At 38.0% G+C, this 21255-nt stretch overlaps 1 protein-coding gene across 3 annotated transcripts in view; it reads left to right on the plus strand.

Moving 5' to 3' along the window:
- Positions 1 to 21255, plus strand: part of TXNRD1 (thioredoxin reductase 1) — a 62873-nt gene that overhangs the window by 33445 nt on the left and 8173 nt on the right. For all 3 annotated transcript variants that reach the window (XM_011386925.2, XM_011386931.2, XM_023527329.1), the window contains 9 exons: positions 1961 to 2103; positions 2519 to 2634; positions 4028 to 4253; positions 6630 to 6722; positions 7327 to 7403; positions 8606 to 8762; positions 14061 to 14168; positions 16361 to 16456; positions 18295 to 18429. In XM_011386925.2, the coding sequence (XP_011385227.1) occupies positions 1961 to 2103; positions 2519 to 2634; positions 4028 to 4253; positions 6630 to 6722; positions 7327 to 7403; positions 8606 to 8762; positions 14061 to 14168; positions 16361 to 16456; positions 18295 to 18429 (1151 nt within the window). The remainder of the gene's footprint in view (positions 1 to 1960; positions 2104 to 2518; positions 2635 to 4027; positions 4254 to 6629; positions 6723 to 7326; positions 7404 to 8605; positions 8763 to 14060; positions 14169 to 16360; positions 16457 to 18294; positions 18430 to 21255) is intronic.

Here is a 21255-nt window from a genome sequence, read left to right on the forward strand (position 1 = left end):
CGGAGCAGCTAGAGTGGCTTGATGTTGAATCCCAAACTGATGGGTGGAACCATTAAATTCCTTCTGCCTGAGCGTAATCACACCAGAGATTGGGGGTGGCTGGGGTTGGCTGCCTATTGTACCAGAGGATGAAGGGACTTCGGTGGAAATGGGGTTTGAGGAGTTTGGAAATCAGGTGAGGTCTGATAGGCTTTAACCAGAATTAAGGTTTGCAGTAGGTTTAATCAGTGAAATAACTGAATTTATCGGTGCTATTATTTAATCTCAACTCTGTCTTTTAGAACGTGGTTTCTCCTGTATGATTAGCAGAAGATAATTCACTTAGTAGTTCTACAACTATAAGATTTCAGAAGTGAAGCCTCCCTGTAATCTAGTTCCTTGTTTCTCTGTGGGGGCGTCATTGGCACGTTTGGTTGGACAGCTCCTAGTTGTAAGGAACTGTTATGAAGGATATTTAACATCACTGGCCCTTGGCATTCCTGTCACTATGACAAACCAACATCACCACCAATAAGATGATGTCTGGGATTTGCTTTAAATATTCTAGTTTAAAAAAAGAGGTATATGAAGTGAGGTAGGTAAAGTGTTGGTAATTGCTATAGCTAGATGATTGGCATGTGGGGGTGAGTTACATGTGCCAATGGAATTATGTTCCATTCCTGGTGGAGAAACAGTGAGTCCTGCCTCTTCTTTTTATAGTGGCGGTAGGTGGATGCCAGACTCATAGTCTGGTCTGTGCAGCATCCCCTGTTCCCCCATCCCCCAGCACCCAGTCCTCTTGGCATCCCCACCACAGTGGCTTCTGCCGGCACTTAAAACAGAATTTTTACAGATCTCTCAAGATTTGCTCCAGTCCTAACATTTTATGATTCTATGAATTGAATACCTATAATCTGTTCTCTAGGATGCCACAAACCAGTTGTTGTGCTGTCGTTCCCACTCGCAGAGGCCGGCCGTTGGCTCTCGAAGACTTGATTTCACCACTTTGTGTTGCTGAGCTACTTAACCCTGAACCTGAGAACTCAGATTCCTCATTTCTGTGACAGAGGCTCTCAGTATATGTTGATTCTCTTGTCCTTCTTTTCAAATCACAGCTTCCCCAGAACCTGCCTTCTTCCTACCACCAGCATATATTATATCTGTATCCTGTTTTTCTTAGTCATTGATGTTATTAATGAATGACATTAATTAATATTTTAATATGCATTGAAATTTAATACCATATTAGTACCTCGATTCAGAAGATTAATTTTCATAGAATTTTAAAAAACTTTCCTGTCTTTGGTGAGATGAGGATTTGCGGGGCAATGAGACAGACTCTTAAATTTTCAGTCTAGACCAGGGGTCAGTAAACTGTGTGAAGGACCAGGGAGTAAATAATTTAGGCTTCATGAGCCATATGGTCTCTGTCACAACGATTCAACTCTGCCATTGTAGCATGAAAGCAGCTCTAGATAATAAATAAATAAACGATTGTGGGTATATTTCAATAAGACTTTATTTATAAAAATGGCGATGAGCTGGATTTGGCTCAAGGGGCCTCAGTTTGCAGCCCCTGTTATCAGTTTGGTAATGCCAAACCTGTCTACATCAGAGTCCCTCGGGGATTATTACAAAAACAGAGTCCTAGGCCTGACCACACCTTGTCAACCCAGCAATCAGTATTTATAATCCAAAGTAAAATTTCTGTTCATTTCCAGATAAAGAAGAAAAGAAGTTGTGAATGGTTATTTTTGTCTTAAAAATTGCCAGGAAGCCTTGCATTATTTAGTATTATGGTAGTTTTCTAAAAAGGAAAGACTATTTGAAGGTGAAAAGGTGGTTTTTGTGCTTGAAATGAAAGACTTGCCCTTTTTAACTAAAAACTCTTGCCCTTTGCATTTCCTGTGAATAGTTACTGAGAAACCATCTTTACCAGGCACCTGAAAAGCTCAACGTTTTGTCTTCTTTTCTTGTGCAGTTAAACATGACTGGGATAAAATGACAGAAGCTGTACAGAATCACATCGGCTCTCTGAACTGGGGCTACCGGGTGGCTCTGCGGGAGAAGAAAGTCACCTATGAGAATGCATATGGGCAGTTTATTGGTCCTCATAGGATTAAGGTAATGGTGCACAGCCTGAGGAGCTTTTTTTGGTTTGTTTGTGTTAAGCTGTGGTTTGGAGGTTGGGGAGGAAAAGAGAAAGTGATTATCCTAATAAAAGTAACAGTCCCTGTGACCTGGAGTGTCCAGTGTGGCGATTTTTGCCATCACATCTTATGGGGCTTTCTTTTGTGGTGTGGTAAAGGGTAAGAGTACTGGGTTTGGGGCCAGATTACTTGGATTTGAGTCTTGGCTCTGCCACTTACTAGCATTGTGACCTTGGGCAAGTCCTTATTCAGAGTCTTAATATCTCTTACATATTATCAGATTTTTATAAGGATCGAATTGGTGTGGTGAATGGCCTTTTTTAATTGTAAAGTTTACAGTTCTACGGGATAACAACTTACTCAAAGCTGTCACATTTGTTCCTTTGTAGGCAACAAATAACAAAGGCAGAGAAAAAATTTATTCAGCTGAGAGATTTCTCATTGCTACTGGCGAAAGGCCGCGTTACTTGGGCATCCCTGGTGACAAAGAGTACTGCATCAGCAGGTAAGGACAAAATTGCAGGGAGGAAAGAAAAACCCATTGTGGATTTAATGCTTTTGCTTTTTTCTTTGAACCCATTTAGTCCATTTCCTAGAACTCCACTTTTTTTTTTTTTTTGCTTAAAGTGGCAGGCTTGGGAAGAAGAGAAAGGAAAAATTATTTTAGACAAGAACATTGTAAAAATTCAAAACTATAAACATTAGTCATGTCACCACCCTGTGTTAACATTACTGCTAACATATGGATGTATGTTTAAATTTATATTTGTATTTGAAATGTATGTTTGTGAGTATATAGTATAAATGTATAACATAAAACCAGATGGATATTCACAAACATTTTATAAAATGATACACACACACACACACACACACACACACACACATTACCTTATTCTTAAATACTTGTAATGTGGACACTAATGCAGACCATTAGGTTTATCAAACTCTAGTCCCTATTCATTGTCATTTGACTGGTCAGTGGCCATGGATATGGACCTTCTGAAATAACTGAGTCTAGGAGGAAGGTTTTGTTACGTGATTTATGTTTGCCCATCAAGTGATAATACTAGTAACATTGTTGTGGAGGTATTTTTAATCATGAAGACATTAAGCAGATTGTTGATAAATATGTCCTCTTGGATGCTTTTTGCCCAGGAGTTTCTGATTGTGTTATAAATTACTTTTTTAGGCCCTTGTGTGTGTGTGTGTGTGTGTGTGTGTGCGTGGTGGGTAGGGATATGATATTTTCCCTTTGTGCCACATATAGGAGCAGCTCAGACAGCAGTTATGTTCTTTATTATCTTGAATAGGCTCCCTTCTCATATTTAAAAAAATTCATTTCCTAACAGTGCTTCTGCGATATCTAGCACATCTTGTATGTTCTTCACTCGACTAGAAGATTTTGTCAAGTTTTACTTTTTATAGCTTGCTTTTATATTACAAAAACAGTGCGTCGAAAGTTTCTTCCCATTCTTCTTCCCACTGTTGATAATTGGTGTTCCAGAGAAGAACACCTCATAGAGTGCTGAGTGGTGGGAAGAGTGAGGGCGGGGGTTTGGGTTTGCAAATGTATGATATTAAACACGCTGGTAGGGAATTGTTCCAAAGGGTTCCGAGTCCTTTTGTTCGCCTGTGAGCTGGGCTGCTGTCAGGAGTTACACGGTCTGCGTGCGTGGCCACGGGAGACTGCGCTACTCCCCGAGCAACTGGGTGGAAAGAAAGAGAGGCGAAGACATAATGAAAATGTCTCGTGTGTTCTGTGTGCAGCTAGTTGAATGTTTTAAATCTTAAAAGTGTCTTTTTCATCAGAGAGTAAAAATAGTTACTTTGATTTGGTCATTATTCACATACGAACATTTCTCTTTCTTCCTTTTTTTAAAAAAATTTCTTTTCAGCGATGATCTTTTCTCCTTACCTTATTGCCCGGGTAAGACCCTGGTGGTTGGAGCATCCTACGTCGCTTTGGAATGTGCTGGATTTCTTGCCGGCATTGGTTTAGACGTCACTGTTATGGTGCGGTCCATTCTCCTTCGAGGATTTGACCAGGACATGGCCAACAAAATTGGTGAACATATGGAAGAACACGGTGTCAAGTTTATAAAACAATTTGTACCAATAAAAGTAAGTGGGTTGTCTGTAAGTTTGTTGGTTCTATACTCATGTTAACAGTCAAGAAAGAGTTGGGTGGGTAGTGGAAGCATCCTTTCAGCATCATGAACCATTAGGGATGCTGTAATTCCTCAGTCGTGCGATACTGGTGTATAAACTTGTGTCTGCCTGCCACCTGAATAGCTCTGTTCTTATTTGCAGATTAATAATTTCTTCAGTTCTGTCTTAACTTTCTTACCTTTGGTTCGCTTCTGTTTAATGCTTGCCTTTATGTGTTCCTTTATTTTCTCTTGTCTCTTACACTGTGTTGCTTCATTCGTACCAGTGATTTAAATAAGAATTCAAAACTAGACTGATTTTAAAACTTTTTCCATAAGACATTTCTCTTTTGTGTACACTATAGTCAACAGAGGCACTGTATTATTCTGGCTTTCCTGGAGACCATTATTTAATTTTGTTATGCGGGCTGGCCTTTTTTTGCTAATTTAATCTTCTTTCGAAAAGGCTGAATGATATGCCAGGTCATACTGGGACTTGTTAATATGACCACAAATGTCTTAATACATGAGAGCGATAGAATCAAACACTTCGGGTATCTCACATTAATAGTTTTCTTTAGTGCAGGTAAGGATGGGACTGTTTTGTTACAGTCAGGGAATTTTAGTTGTCAATTTAAAAATTGCTCAGTGGGTTAACTTAGTTTTGTTGCATGACCGTGAAATCTCTTAGCGTTGATAAGGTGTGAGTGTTGGGATCTGAATGACCTGGACTCAGTACTGTTCTGCCAGTTTCTTGCTCTACGACTTTGGGGGAATTATTTAACCTCTCTGAGCTTCAGTTTCTTTTATAAAATTGGGCTGATAATAGCACCTGTCTCAGTCCTTGTGCAGACGGCATTACCTTACACTTAGAAAGACAGTACCTGGTACAGAGTAAGTCTAAAATGAATCTATCTCATAATATTGTTGTGAGGATTAAGTAGCAAATTTGCTGGAAGTTATTAGGACTGTGATTAGAAAACAACAGCTGTATGTATATGCTTTATTGATGGAAAAGTAACATCTTCCCTTATAACATCTTAACATTTGGGGAGTTGTGGGCCCCTTTGAGGACCCGGTGGACTGCCCCGAGTGAAATAAACCCGTGTCTGTGCACATAATATTTTGCTTGGGTTACCAGGGCGTCTCCGGTCCCCAGAGGCTGGTAGTAAACACAAGACGTGGTAGAAAGTGGCCGAGTGGAAGAGCTTCATGCAGAGAGGAGGGAGAGAGCACATTTTGGACAAAGACCGTAGTTTGAGCAAAAAGGCTCTGGGGATTAAAATTGTTCTAAGTGCAGAAATTGTTCTGGATAGAGAAAAGGCCAGACTGGAACCAAAAAGTGAGTAAGGCAGGAAAGAATTAGAGGTGGGATGAGGCCCTTATCCTTTTTAAGCAAATCTAAGCTGTGAACCAATCCAGCTCTTCCCCAAAGATTTTACCTCAGTTAAACAAGAAAGACATTTCCAGGACGTTCAAAGGGACTTAAGATAAGAAAGGAAGGGAGTTCACGAAGGAAATCTTTACTATTTAGTGATGTTGAAAAACAAATTAGCCTTGACAATTTTCTCATACAGAGTGGTTGTATTTTAAAGGTAGAGTAGAAACTGCAGGCAATTTTATGGATTTCTCCCAGTAAATATTTTACAGAAACCATGATTTGACCATTATTCAGACATCAAAGGCAGCTGCACATTTGTGGAAGCCTCCTGGGGATAGGGTTTCTCAGGCATTGTCCCCCAGCCTGTAGGCCGTCACTGACATCTGTGTGTAGTGGGCTGCTAGGTTGGACTTCATCTGGCCTCGCTCATTTCTCCCTGCATCCTTTACACCTGACGACAGCCCCTCGTCATGATAAACCCACACACTTCTGTGGCTTTTAGGGCTTTTCTAGCTGTCGTTTGTATCAAGATTGACCTGTCTCCATGTCTGTCCTTTGTGAACAAGCTGAACATCTGTAGTCAAAAGAGAATCTCTGAATTTGGGCAGCAGTGGCTCTCCAGGGGATGAGTGGTTGTGGGGGAGTTACAAGATAGGAGCCTGGGAAAAGCAGTAAGTCGTTGCTTTGGTTTTAGCGATTGTAGTGTGCTTTCTCTGGCTTTCCCTTTCTCCTTTCTCGCTGAATTTTATTCTGTTTAGAACCGTTTGAAGGAAAGCCCCTCTCGCAAACATTAGGAGCGAGAAAGAAAGGGATTAATAAAAGAATCATATCGTCCTAATGATGTTAAGGTGAGGGCGATGGGACAGATTTTGTGTTTTAACTTTGGGTCAACCAGATAGAAAAGGAGGACACAGTTATTCACCTTGATACATGTCTTTATTGTGGAGTAAAACTTTATCACTTTTATAGATTGAACAAATAGAAGAAGGGACACCAGGCCGTCTCAGGGTGGTAGCTAAGTCCACCAATAGTGACGCAATCATCAAAGAAGAGTATAATACGGTAAGGAATGGACCCAGGTCAGTGATTCATTAGAAAGCAAATTATGTGCTTATTGGGTATTTGCTGCATGCTTAAAATCTATGTTTCTAAGACCCTTGGTTCTATTCCTATTCTAAAACATTTTTATTACTTGTGATAATTGTAATTTGTTTTGGTACAGGGGTGGCTTCAAATTTTCTCCACCATAACTTAAAATATCGTTTGGCAAATGGCTGTAACAAGGCATCAGCATTTTTAAATGAACTCAAATTTCTCTGTCTCATGTTCTGTTCTGTCATTCCCCTCTACCACTTTTAATATTTGTAATAACTGGATTCAGTCCTAGGCTATGCTATCTTGGTCTTTAAAATTGTCTAGGTTTATTAAGGAATTGTTAACTCCCTTTTCCTTAGCAAGAAATGGATAAGGATTTCTGTATCATGTCCAAAGGTTTTTTTTTTTTTAGGATTGTAATTTGTTTAAACTCTTGTATTATTTTCTTAATGAACTATTTCTTTCCAAGTCTGGGTGAATGAGATTGGCTTAATAAGCAGAGAAAAATAGGAATAAATATCGTATGCAAAGCCTTTTTGTTAATAGTCACAATATATTAATAATTTTTCAGGTATTGCTGGCAATAGGAAGAGATGCTTGCACAAGAAAAATTGGCTTAGAAACCGTGGGGGTAAAGATAAATGAAAAGTAAGGAAAAAATCTTTATTATATCTCATTGAATACTTTTTCAGGTATGTATAATATTAATATTGGAGTTCTATATTTTTAAAGTTAATTTTTACCATTGTTGAGGAATTCCCTTTTTAAGCTCAGAAAATGTCTTCTTTCAGTGTCACTCAAAATATTTCATGTTTATTTTTTTTTTTCTTTTCAAAATCTAAATGAGAGATATACTGGCTTGTTTCTTTATATGTATACAGAAAAAGATCCAACCTTCCCCACCCCTCTCAGTCAATTGCAGATATGTCCTTTAGCTTCATTAAAATATGTAGGTTTGAGCCATGTTTAAAGATAAACAAGTTTTAGGATCACTAGAGTGGTCACTACATTTCTAGTGACAGCTGCCAAATATGAAAACTTTTATTTCTTCAAGGATTTTAAAAGTTAAAATCCTTTAGACTGTACCCCTGCACCGGGGAGCTGAGACTCTGGTATCTGCTTATAGGGGTGTCATGGTCTATTTCCCAATATCGCCTTTCTTACATGCAAATAAAAAAAAAAAGTGCTTTGAGTGGCAAGCTCCTATTCTTGGGAGTAATGGCGAGCTACTGTTCTTTGTAGGAATCACATTTCTTCAGAAGAGCTTTTTAATCCTATTAGAAGGATTTTTTTCATTCGTTTTTTCTATAACCTACTAGTTAGTTTCCAATTGGATCCAAGGTTCAGATTTCATATAGTGTTAGCAGCTAACATTTATTCCGTGCTTCCTGCGAGCCATGGACTATTGTGCTGAATGTTTTTTATGCAGTCTCATTCAGTCCTCACAGCCCCTCAAGGTAGATGATGGTGTTCTTTTTCTTCTTACTAATATTTTCATTATTATTCCTATTTACAGAGGGAAAATGAGGCTTAGAGATGGTAAATAGCTCTCCCAAGATCCCAGAGGTAGTAACTAACAGACCTGGTTATTGTAATTTAGAGTTCTTATTCCTAACCACTATGTTCTAGTTTCCCATTCCAGGGTTGTAGTTTCCTTATTCCTGTAATTTTTAAAATAGCCACCAGAATTGTCTGTAAGCCCTTATTTCCTCTGAGTTGTTTTGTTTTGGTCATATATTAGTACATTGTCCTCAGCTAGAGTCACAATTTGGGCTTCTTTGGGAGAAAGGGAATTTTGTTCTACTTAATAGTGGTAATTAATGATGATTTTTACCTGAATAAATTTGCAGGACTGGAAAAATACCTGTCACTGATGAAGAACAGACCAATGTGCCTTACATCTACGCCATTGGCGATATTCTGGAGGGGAAGCTGGAGCTCACCCCAGTAGCGATCCAGGCAGGAAGGTTGCTGGCTCAGAGGCTTTATGCCGGCTCCACTGTCAAGGTGAGTGTCATAGCTGTCACCCACTGAGATACTGTTTTTAATAATAATCCCAGTTTTCTATTTAGAGATAGTTGGGAAGTTTTCCAGGTCTTGAATAATTGAGTTATTTTGATGATGGCATCCTAGATGTGCTGTATTAGCTGTGTTCTGAACAAGACATTATTAAGACTACTAGACCTTTGTGACTTTCTTATGAAAATTGTCTCTCTTGGAATCACACTCAATAAAATGAACTTGATTAATCAAGTTTCAGTACTATTATGTTTTATGTACACATAATAGTTGCATTTTACATCAATTTCACTATTACCAAAATAAGTAGTCTTTTTATGGCACCTATTTAGGCTATATGGGATTTGGTGATCTAGACAATAATGTCGATGTGTAGAGCTCCTTAAACCAACATTCAGGCTTTCTTCCCCCATCCTTCCTGAAAATATCTTTCTGTCTTGGCATGTTGAATGTTTTAAAGTGGTTTTTAAAAGTCAGTGTAGGAAATGGAAACTCTTAGGTATGTTTCATGGGACTAGATGGCAAGAAAAGAATCAATATGCTCTATTTTTTAGGACTTTTTTTTTTTTCTTAAGAGAAGTTTTAGGTTCACAGTAAAATTGAAAGGAAGGTACAGAGATTGGAGATTCCCCATGTATCGCTTGCCTCCACACATGCAGAGTCTTCCCTGTTATCAACGTTCCCTCCCTAAGTATTTTTTTTAAAGGATTCTGGAAATACAGATTATAAAGAATTTTTAGTCACTACCCATTTTCTTTGTGCATAAATTATCATGGGGCGAATTAGGTTATTTAGACTAAGGAAAACCGTTTTCAAAGAATGCTGGTGGTAAAATTTGTAACAAGCATTTCGAATGTACCTGGGGTTCGTTTGAATTGTAGCATGATAAAGTCTTATATTTTGAAATTAACAGGATTGAGGGTAAAAAGGGTTTTGAATCCCAGATTGTCCGATCATCCAGGGAATAGCAGTTGGTTGGTTCATATTACTATTTGGAGTAAATTTACTGCCTTGAGCGAGTTAGATCTTGTGTTCATTGCTGGAGTTGTTTAGTATCTGGTAAACCAAGAAAAAGTATCTAGAAATATAGCTTGAGATGCATTTAACCTGCAATCTTTGTGGTTTCCTAAAATGGAAGAGATACTATTATATAGCAATAATAACTAAAGGGCACACATGGAAAAATGTGCTCCTAAATAAATTTGAAATAATTGTAGCACAAAATTCCTAAAAAAATTTTAATGGGTTTGCCCACCTACTTTGGACATATCTTTCCATGTGTGGGTATAGTACTATACTCTAGCATCTTTCAGGTAGAGCAAATTCTTTCTTAAGTGCCTGAAGCTTTTATCAGCAACAGAATTTAATGTAAATAGAAGGACTCTTTTAGTTTAGTTTTGTTTTGTTTTTTCCTTTATTTTTAGTGTAATATGACAGGTGCTTTATTGAACAGGAAAATAAAAAGGTGCCGCTCAAGTTCCTGGGTTTGAAACCTCACTGGTCTGTCCTTCAATGTAGTAAATAAAGCTGAAATGCCAGTAGATGGCTAAGTTAATTGTCATTGGGGAAATTGCACAAGTTTCTTTTAAAGCAACTGCATAATCCCTTTAATTTTGTCCAACGTACATTAATGAGAACGTTCTCATCTATCTAAGAAGGCGAGAGAATCCACACCTATCTTCCATAGGAGCAGCTCTCTGTGGAAAAATTCAGCTTAATGTAAACACCTGGCTAAGTTAATATCTGTTACGAGATTATAGGAGAACCACATTAAATCATGAGTATTTGTGCCTTCTTCCAAAAAAAAAAAAAAATTTAGTATCATATAGTCTTTGTTGCCAGAGAAAAGGAGACAAAGACCAGGTACATGCCAGTGCTTCTGAGGTGCCTGGTTCTGTGCTAAGTGCTTTGTAAGCATTATCTCATTCAGCCTTATGATAGCTGTGGGGACTGATGACATACTACGGAAAATTAGGTAACCGTTCAAGGTCACAATGCTAGTAGGCAGCCAAGGCATAAAGCAAGTCCAGATCTGATTGTAGGCACTGCTCTTAACCATGACAGTTTATTGCTTATAAAAGAATAGGTGATGAGAATAGATCTCTCCAAACTTTAAAAGAATCCACCAATTTGCAAATGCCTCTATAACTTATAATTTTCCTAAATAAAATGAAGTGGAAAATACAGTGGGAAAATTTTAATGAAACTTTTGAACACTTAATAATGACTAAAGACATTGTCAAAGTTGCTAAAAATATTTGCCACTTAATAAACTATATATTCCATTATTTTAGGAACATGAAGGAATGAAAAAAAGTTTTTATCACTTCAAAAACTGATAGAGAACAGACCATAAAGCTAAGTCAGCGTGTAGATGATGGATATTCCACTAAGCTCTTTAAAAAGCTAAACGATAAGACACACGGATCAGCTTTAAAGCACAGGCAGTGTGATGGCCACTTCAGCAGAATGACCAGTTGTCATCTGTTGGATCTTTTTAGAATTGCTCTCAAACGCTTTAAATACTTGTATTTTTACCAGTAGTAAACATTAGCATCTTTATTATTACTTGGAGTGGTACTTCATAGGTTAACCTAATTTTATAGTAAATATAAACTATTTTATGTGGAAACTATAGAGAACCACGGAACATAGACCTTCAACCTCTGAGTGTGTTGTATTCTAAAAGTTCATCAAGTTGATTGTTGTGAAAACAGCAAAGTGTTCTCTACAAATAAAAGTATTAAAAACAAGTATTACATTTCCCGGACTAAGCCATGATAGTCCCTTTAAGTCCATTGGAAACTGAGTTTTGGGACCCAGGACAAACACCTTTTATGAAGATCTATATTTCCATCAAATGTACCATTTTTTTTTTTTTTTTGTCTGAAGAACTTCCTTAAACAGTTATCGATTGCATGTCCGCTCATAGTGATTTCCTTGGCTTTTGTTTTTCTTTAAAAAAAGTTTACTTTTCCGTCATGTTTTTGGAAGATATTTCTGCTGAATACAGAGTTCTAGATTTACAATGTTTCTTTAAATATTTTAATAATTTGCCCATTATCTTGTGATTACATAGATTCTAAAGAAAAGTATGCTATCGTTTTTCTCTTTGTTCCTCTTAAGATTTTCTTATTATTTTTTAGCAATTTGATGATTGCATGCCTTGACGTGCTTTTCTTTATAATCTACTTGTCCAAGGTTCTTAGGTTTATCTGTTTATAATTTTTATCAAAAATTTCAGCCATTCAATTATTTTTTTTGTCTTCTCCTCCTTTTTATCTCCCTCAGCCTCCAGGGAATGAATGTTGAGTCACTCAGTATTATCCCGTGGGTCTCAGATGGGTTTTTCACTCCTGTTTCTGTATTTCATTTTCTTAGAGAACCTACTGTGATGTTTTCAAGTTCATGGATCTCTTCTTCTGCACTGTATTAGGCTGTTAATCTTACCACTCTGTGTAGTTTGTGCTTCAAATAGTTTTTTTTAATCTCTAAGTTTTATTTAAAATAAATTTCCTTTTCTGCCTTCTCAAATATACAAAGCATTTATAATAGCTCCTTTAATGTCCTCAGCTAAGTTCATCATCTCTTTTCAGTGTCTCTGTTGGTCGATTTTTCTGTTGGTATTGGTTCACATGTTCCTTCTTTGCACATCTGGATGCTTCATATGGGTGCGAATATTGTACACATTACATTGTTCAATACTGGGTTTTGTTGAGTGCCTTTATACATACAGGGTTGGACTTTGTCCTGGCAGCCCATTAAGTTACATAGAATTAGTTTTATCCTTTATAACTTGCTTTTAAGCTTTCTTAGGGTCTGTCAACAGCAACCTTTCACCTAGGGCAGAGTTAGTTTTACTACTCAATTGATGCCCTTTGGAGGATGCCACCCTGTTCCTTGTACATGATGAATTCTACTGTGGCTGCAGGAACAGGAACTGTTTTCAGTCCTATAAGAGCCCTGGTCATTTTGGGGCCTCCTGCTTTCCAGCGGCTCTTTCCTCACCCTTGAGTCCTCTCCTCTGGCTCATTATAGATCCGTACTCAGCCTAAACCTCAGGAGATCTCTGCAGATCTCAAGAGTTCTCTCTGTGCAGCTCCACCCTCTTCGGGGTTCTGCCCGGTAGCTGTTGTTTAATGTCTAAAAAGTGTTGTTTCATATTTGTCTGGTTTGCTAGTTGTTTAAAGCAGGAAGGTCCCTAATACACCATCATGGCTGTACATGGATGTCTACCTTTGCTTTGAAATCAGAATTCCAAAGGTTTATGTTCTTCGTAGAGGAAAAGGATTCTATTTATTGTTTCTAGAGGGAGGTACATTTTAAAGATTTCACCTTACAGTTTTAGAGAGCGAGAATTCAATTTCTCATGTTCTCGATGCAGAAAGGCTCACTTCTGTGTACAAATGCGACTGGGAAGGTTTTTACCAAATAGCATTTACAAACATATTTCGCATTTACATAATAATGTTTTTTACAGTTCACATTGGCGTAATAAAGGCTCTGAGAAATCCGATAGCTGAGAAACCTATTTATTTGCTTAATACAGCATTTTACAACTTCTTTGACTTCGGAACCCTTTTGTCATCTATGCCTATTAACAAAAAAGATGCTTTGGAAATACTGTCATAACCATTAGCTTTTTGTTTCTGTGGTTTTCATTACATTTTTATTTCTCTTTAATGCCCGCATGACATTACTCTGAGAGTATGTATTATAGAACCGCTTCCTTATTTGCATTCTAAAGCTGCTCCAGTATTGTCACTGTCGATGTCTCCTGCAGCACTGCTCAGTCACTGTATGTGGCTTTTTCTGTAGATTGTTATAGATTTCTAAGAGTGGAGTTATTGGGCCAAAAGGTATAAACTATTTTTATGACTCTTAATGTGTATTACCTAATTCATTTTCCAAAGAAGTCTATTAGTTTCTGTCACCGATAACGAGACCGTCACCATTGGGTACACTGATATCGTTTTCTTGGCTGCTTTATTAAAAGGAGAAGAAAAGTATGTCCTTGTCGTTAACAGCAGTTGGTAGGTGGATGGAGAAGCCACGTGAATCGTTTATTCGTGACTGGTCTTGCCAGACTTTAAACCTCCGCTAAAGCTTCGTCATATCAGTTAATGTTTCTCAGCATTGCAGGTTTATATCTGGGATTGTACCTTCCTGTACTTTTTGTAGAAATTTATTAGTCTGCTTTCGTCCCCTAATTTTGAACCTTTCTGAAGTATACGCTGTTTTGAGCTATTATTTCTCCTATCATAATTCTTCTCCATTTTGAAACAGTGTGACTATGAAAATGTTCCAACAACTGTGTTTACTCCTTTGGAATATGGTGCCTGTGGCCTTTCTGAAGAGAAAGCTGTGGAGAAATTTGGGGAAGAAAATGTTGAGGTAAGTTCTACTCTTTACTCCTATATTGTTACTCCCCACCCCACCCCAAATTTACAATAATTTGAAGCATACGGAAAAGTTGAAAATCGTACAAAGAACTTCCTTGTACTCATAATCCAGAATCGTGTATTATTAACATTTTGCCCGTCTGTTTTATACTTTTCATATTTCCATTTGAGAGTAAGTTGAATGCCTCTTTACTCCTAAATACTTTAGTGTGTATTTTCTGTGATCAAGGACCTTTTCTTACATAAGCACGGGATAGTTATCATCTTTAGGAAACTTAATGTTGATAGAATACTTTTATCTGACCTACCTTCTATTTTTCAGTTTTGTCAGTTGACCCACTAATAACTTCTACTTTTTAAAGCCACTTTTACTGGTTTATCTTTATTATTTAAAAAGTATTGTTGGAAATATGAAAAATACAGGGAAATACAAAGAAGAAAATTAACTATATTTCTGCTGTTCTGTTAGTATTTTTCTCCTACCGTTGTATTCTGATATATATTAACTTTGCCACTCATCTTTTATTATATATAGTCAAGGAAAATACACATGAAATATGCTATTTTCATGTACACAAATAAGGGTACACAAAAAGACTGTTGTTTAAAATCATTTGAGAAAAAGTCTTTAGTAAAACCTTCTAAAAGACCAGATTTTGTGAATCAGAGTAAATTTTATGATAAGAGTCTATTTTAACTCTCTTAGCAATCTTTTTCTTTATAACATGCATTAGTAGTAGCATGTAAGATCTTGATTTATTTGTAAACATTATTAACATTCTTTTTGGATTTTAAAAACGTATATCTTCATTATAAGGAGTTTGAAAAATGAGAAAACTAAAAGGAAATTTTAATTCATGAAGAGATAACTGCTATTAATATTTTGGTATATTCTAGTTTCTTAAGTATTTATAAGTGTTTATATATTGTGTGTAATTTTGTGTAGCTATAGATGTCTTACATTTTTTAAAATGTGTGATTAAGTTACATTCTATTTTCTATCCAACTTTATAATTAATATTAGGTCCACGAGCATTTCCCCCTTAAAATACTATTTTTTAAATGACTTGTAACATTTTTTTTTAGGGATGCTATACAATAATTTTTTATTCCATTCTTTTGTTAGATAGTTCACAGTTTTTCCCAATTATTACTAGAGTGATGAACCTCTTCATTATTCATTGTCTGTTTCTCTGATTATTTTCTGAGAACGGAGTTCTATCAAAGGTATTTAAAATATCTCATATTTCTTGATAGACAATCTTTGGATTTTGGTTTATTAGAATTTGCATTTTTTATTATAAGAGTAATGGATTTTAATTTGAGTTGAAGAAATTTTGAAAAATATAAAGGAAATGGGAAGCAATTACTCAGAATTATACCTGTAACATAGCAATTGAGGTTAATTTCTTTAATCATCTGTTCTCTGTGTGATTATTGTGATTCTATGATACTGTACATTCAGTTTTGTAACACATTTTAAAAAGTGCACATCATTTTATAATATAAAAGGCACTTATTATAATTTCTACATAATCAGTATATGTTTAAAAGGTAGCCAACCGTATGTGTTTTGAATTGAGGCTCACAGTGTGAGGAGAAAATAAATCTCTGTTGTCATCCAGGACTTAAGTTTTTGAAACTTCAATAAGGAAGTCTGTGTGTCCTTCCATTTGCCCATCTTCCCTCCCTCCTTTTTTCTTTCCTTTAATACTTTTGGTGAAAAATGCCAAAGGAGGAGATGTCTTTGGAAGCATAAGCAAAAGAACTAGGTAATGGCTATAATTGTTCCTGGCACCTTGTTTCTTGCTCAAGGTTGTCATTCCAGTAAGGTAACAAGAGAGTTTGGGGTTTCTTTTCCCTTCCCCCCCGCCCCCCCACACACTTTTAAGGCAAGGCAGCAAGTAATTCTGTGGCTTCTTTCTCTCGTTTGCTTGCTTTGTTGTTATTACTTAAGGTTTACTCTTTTGAGGTTGAGATGTAATTAAAGGATGAGCTTCTAGCAAAAACGGTCTGACCACAAGGAGTTTAAAGTCATTTACTTTCCAACCAGATTCCTATTTAGTCCATAAATTTTATTATTTAATGAAAGTCTAACTACTGAAGTTGTCTTCATACCACAGCTAGTGTTTGACAAACAAATATCCTAAGATGATGGATCTAATTGTGCTTATATCTCCTTAGGTTTACCATAGTTACTTTTGGCCGTTGGAATGGACAGTTCCATCAAGAGATAACAACAAATGCTACGCAAAAATAGTCTGTAATATCAAAGACAATGTAAGTGTAATTCCCATTTAATCCTTTCAACTAATTTCATTTTGTTTTTAATATGTAACTATTTTGATCATGTGACACACACTGCATTCCTTTACTTTTCTGCCTGTTGGTCTCCCCAGCTACGCAGACATTTTCCAAGGGCAAAGACCGTGGTGACACGGCTTGATGTCCCCTCAGCTTCACTGGCACAGAGCCCTACACGTAGTAGGCAGGTAGTCAGAACTTGCTGAATAAAAGAACCAGAGAGACGACTTGAGAACTGTTTGTGTTTGTGCATATGAAAGGGAACCGATTAAGTCATCGATTATCTGAAAATAATGGCAAAATGAAAAAGAGCAGGAGTAGTGCAAGTTCATATCCTAAGCAGCTGGCACAGATGAGAAAGCCGTGATGGGAAGAGCTCTTAATTGGGTTCTGATTTAAGGCTTCTTTGCTTGCTGCTACATGTAGCAGTTGGAAGTGAAGGCCTATGGGCAAATGCCCGGACCTCGCAGAACTTGTTTCCATACTTACAGAGTGATTGAATAAACCATTGGTTTTCAAACGTTTCCACCTACTGCCCCATTTTGTGTTGTAACCCAGGTCACATGTATGTCTGCACACATACTCTGTAAGTGGTGTGAATTAAATCTTATGAGAACTGGAATTTTTAACTTAGCTGGGATCTTATTTTAAGAGAAAAATGTTCTTAGTAAAAATAAATGATGCTATAAGAATCCACATGTTATATACAAGCTTAATAAACTCATAATTTTCCTAACTAAGGATTTTAACATTAAGCTGTATGTACTGTTTAGAAATTACTGCTCTAGATAACACAGTCGCAAATTGTTTTTTGCAAAACCGAGGGTTTTAGGAAAACCTGGATCTTCTGCAAAATAGGTCATCATAGATATATTTAATAAATGAATATATTAGGATAACCCATAATGAGCTATCCAGAGTTGACATGAAGAACAATTTTACATAGTTTTTTTCTTTTTAGATGTAAGTTTTATTAAAAGTTTGTTTGTGTGCATATACATTGGTAGGAAGTTAAGTACTTGTGCCAGGCACTTACTAGTTAATGACAGAGCTGGAACTCAATCCCAGGCAGTGTAGATTCTATGCTATTAACCGTTATCCTTTGCCTGTGTCTTTTGTATTCCTTCTTGATCCTGTACCCCTCACTCCTTCCCTACCCCAGAAGCAACACTGTTTTGAGATTGGAGTGTGTCACCAGTTTATATTTTTGTATGTTTGCCACCTACGGTGTATCCATAAACATTATTCATTGTGGTTTAAGTTGAGTGGTGTCCTCAGCTAAACAGAAGGTTGCAACTTTTTTTAACCTCATTTTTTCGAGATCTATCCATATTATTACATGTACATCTAGTATATTTTAAGACCTAGTATATTTTGTGCTTTACTTATCCATATACTCAACCTGCGATTGTCAAGATGAATAATGTAAGTCGAACGTGGAAAATATTACATTACTTTGGCAACAGAATGACCTCCTTTCTGGTTGGTTTCCACGGAGTGTTGAATCTTAGATAAGGCTCTGCACCTTACAGCAGTAGCTGCTGCATCTCTCAGGAGAAGGTTGGGCGTTGGTCTAGATAGCCAGCTCAGTCACAGTTGGCGCTGGAAGTCTGAACAGTAGAATGCATCAGATCAGAGATTCACCCGAGTTTGGGATTTAGAATTGATCCAAAATAATTCCCACACTGGTATTTCAGAGTTGCCAAACATTTTCCTGTTGCTTTCAAAAATGTTTTCAGGTTGCAAGGGTCTTAAGTCTAATTGTGCTATCTATCCTTAAAACCTTAGTTAAAATGATTTTTTTAATATCTTAGGAACGTGTCGTGGGCTTCCATGTACTGGGTCCAAATGCCGGAGAAGTCACACAGGGCTTTGCAGCCGCGCTCAAGTGTGGCCTGACCAAAAAGCAGCTGGACAGCACCATCGGAATCCACCCCGTCTGTGCAGAGGTGGGTCACTTGCACTTCCTTAGCTCTCTTTAAAAGTGCACAACATCGTCTGGCTTACAAGCGGCAGATCTAGGACTCTGAAGCTAGTGTTCTTTCTGCTGTACTTGAGCTACTTCTCTACCTCTTTACAGCTCTTTAGTGACCGAGAATACCTCAAAGGAAGGCGTTGTCTCTAGAACGCACATTTTCTTTTTGGAATTGTTTTTCATTCCTGGTAGTACTGTCGGGGCTATTAAATGGTAAAAACGATGAGAGTAATTTATAGAGATGTGGCTTAAATCTTTTTATCATTTCTCCTATATTTTCTTAGTAGTTAGTTAATAATGACATTCATACCCAGAAAGAGCTTCAGTACGAGTTATCTCAGAACCACCTTGAGGTTACATGATATGTCTGCCTCTTAGCTTTTAGTATCAAGAAGGAGACTTGAAAATGATGCTTTTAAAAGATCAAGCAAATGACAGTAGAATTGGAAATTGACCACTCCGGGCCTCTGGGTGTCAGTGTTTCTTCATGTTTGTCCGTGGTTATCCAGGAGTTGAATATCGTGATGCTTACTATTAAGTATTGATTGTAAACTCAAAATGTGTCTGTGTTGGAAAACATGGTGAAGGTTGGGAAGAGGCATCTCATAGGATTCCAGCTTAAGTATGGAGTTAAAAATTGCAATTGTTATCTGGCCACCATAGTCACCATGGTTTCCACGGTGTACATTGTGCTTGTAAACACACACACACACACACATACATAGATGCACACATGTGTGTGGACACTCTGCCAGGTTTCATTCAGCATCTTGCTAACTGGTTGGTTTCTGTTCTTGATTGTCTTTGCACAACTGAACTCTGCTGAGTGTGAAATTTCAGTTTTAAGGCCTGGAAGAATATTTTAGTTCCCTTTTGCTTTGCTGTTTCTGCAGTTAGGGGTAGCATCCTCCTCTAAATTAATATGCACCTGGCTGGGATGATAGCATAAAATATTAACGTGTTCAGTGATGAGGGCATTAATTTCTAGAAAAGTGCTGTCTGGTGAACTAAAACTAAGCTTCAAAAATATAACAAAAATTCAAAAGAGTCTAGATTAATGCTCTTAAAGAATGTGCAATTTATCTTTTATTCAGTGTAATGTCTCAAACTATTACTGTCTGCCTAGGGAAGGAGCCAGTTAACTTTTTTTCCCCCCTTAAAACACTTTTAGTTGAGTGTGTTAGTTTCCTAGGGCTGCTGTAACAAGGTATCACAAACTGTACAAACTGGGTGGCTTAAAACATCAAGTATATCTCTCGTAGCTCTGGAGGCTAGCAGTCTGAAAACAAGGTGTCCACAGGGCCATGCTCCCCCAGATGCTCTAGAGAAGAATCCTTCCTTGCCTCTGATAGCTTCGTGGTTGCTGGCAATCCTTGTGTGCCATTACTAGAGATGCACCACTCTAATTTCTGCCTCTGGTTCACATGGCCTTATCTCATGTGTGCCTGTATCCAAGTTTCTCTCATTATAAGGACTTTGGTCACTGGATTAGGTCCCACTCGTAGTTACATCCATCGTGGTTACATCTGCAAAGACCCTATTTCCAGATGCGGTCACGGCCACAGGTACTGGGGCTTAGGACTCCTTCAGCATAACTGTCTGGGAGACTTAATTCAACCCACAACAGTGAGTATATTTTAAAATGTTGATGCCAGTGCAAGATGCTTAGAAGCTACCAGTCATCTCCAATATGAATGATAAGATAACTTCTCAATTTACATATCTGTGCCTAATTTTTTAATCTGAACTCAGCTGTCATGGGCTGGTTAGAAGACTGCCGTGGGCTCGACTCCTGCCGCCCCACTCGAAGGTGTCGTGTTGTGACCCCGGCAGTGGTGAGCCAGGCAGCCTCTGGCAGGGTGACTGCCAGCTGGGCAGAGGGATGCGGTGAAGAGGCAGGGTGTCTTCCTGAAGCCTCTGCCTCCAGGGTGGCCAGCCAAAGGCTTGTTCTCCTTGGTGTACCTGGCACACGTGGGAACCTTTTTTTAAACACTAGCCCTGTGCGTCACCATCTGTTGGTTCTCTTATGACTTTGAAGCTCAGAAGCTAACGCTCCACCTTTTTCATAGGGCTTTTTTTTTTTTTGGCCTTTTTCTTTCCAAGCTGTTAGCTGATCAATGAGATAAAAAGTCGGCTGCTCCGTCACTGTATGAGCACACTCGTTGTGCAGTTACATACGTAGCACTATGCCGGGCTCTCGTTTAGGAGCAGAGAGGCAGATGACTGAAGTGACAATTACAGTTCAGTGTGACGAGTTCTAGGATCGGGGTAAATAGTATAAAGGGCTGTTTGGAGTAGGGATTTCGGGCAGGGTGGTTAAGGAGGGAGTTCTTGCCTCAGACTAGAAGAATGTTGGTGTTAGCCAGTGAGAAGGAACACCAGATAAAAGCCCCCTGTGGCAGAGAGTATGGCTAAAAGGGAGCTAAAAGACCCTCAATACTGCTGTAGCTTGAAGAGCTTTAAGGGAGGTTTTAAAAAATATGTTTACACATGCACACATGCAGGAGAAGTTAAGTGGAAGGCCATGGCCTTGCAAACCAAGGTGCAGGTATTTTCACTTTGTCTGGGGGCATTGGGATTCAGCATGGAAAGTGGCCTGGAGGAGGCACGTCTAGCCGCGGGGGAGGAGGAATTGGTAGCTGGCACTGTGGTGGTGGCAGTGGGAATTGAGAGCCATTGAGACATTGAGATAGGAAGCAGAGTTGACAGTACAGGCCAGCTGATTGGAAATGGGAAGAGGGGGTTACTGAGAATGGTTGCCGTCTGCGCTCTGCTCTTGTGCGAGTTACCTTGTTTAGTC

The sequence above is a fragment of the Pteropus vampyrus genome, unplaced genomic scaffold, assembly GCF_000151845.1.
Source record: "Pteropus vampyrus isolate Shadow unplaced genomic scaffold, Pvam_2.0 Scaffold16, whole genome shotgun sequence".
NCBI classification, from domain to species: Eukaryota; Metazoa; Chordata; class Mammalia; order Chiroptera; family Pteropodidae; genus Pteropus; species Pteropus vampyrus.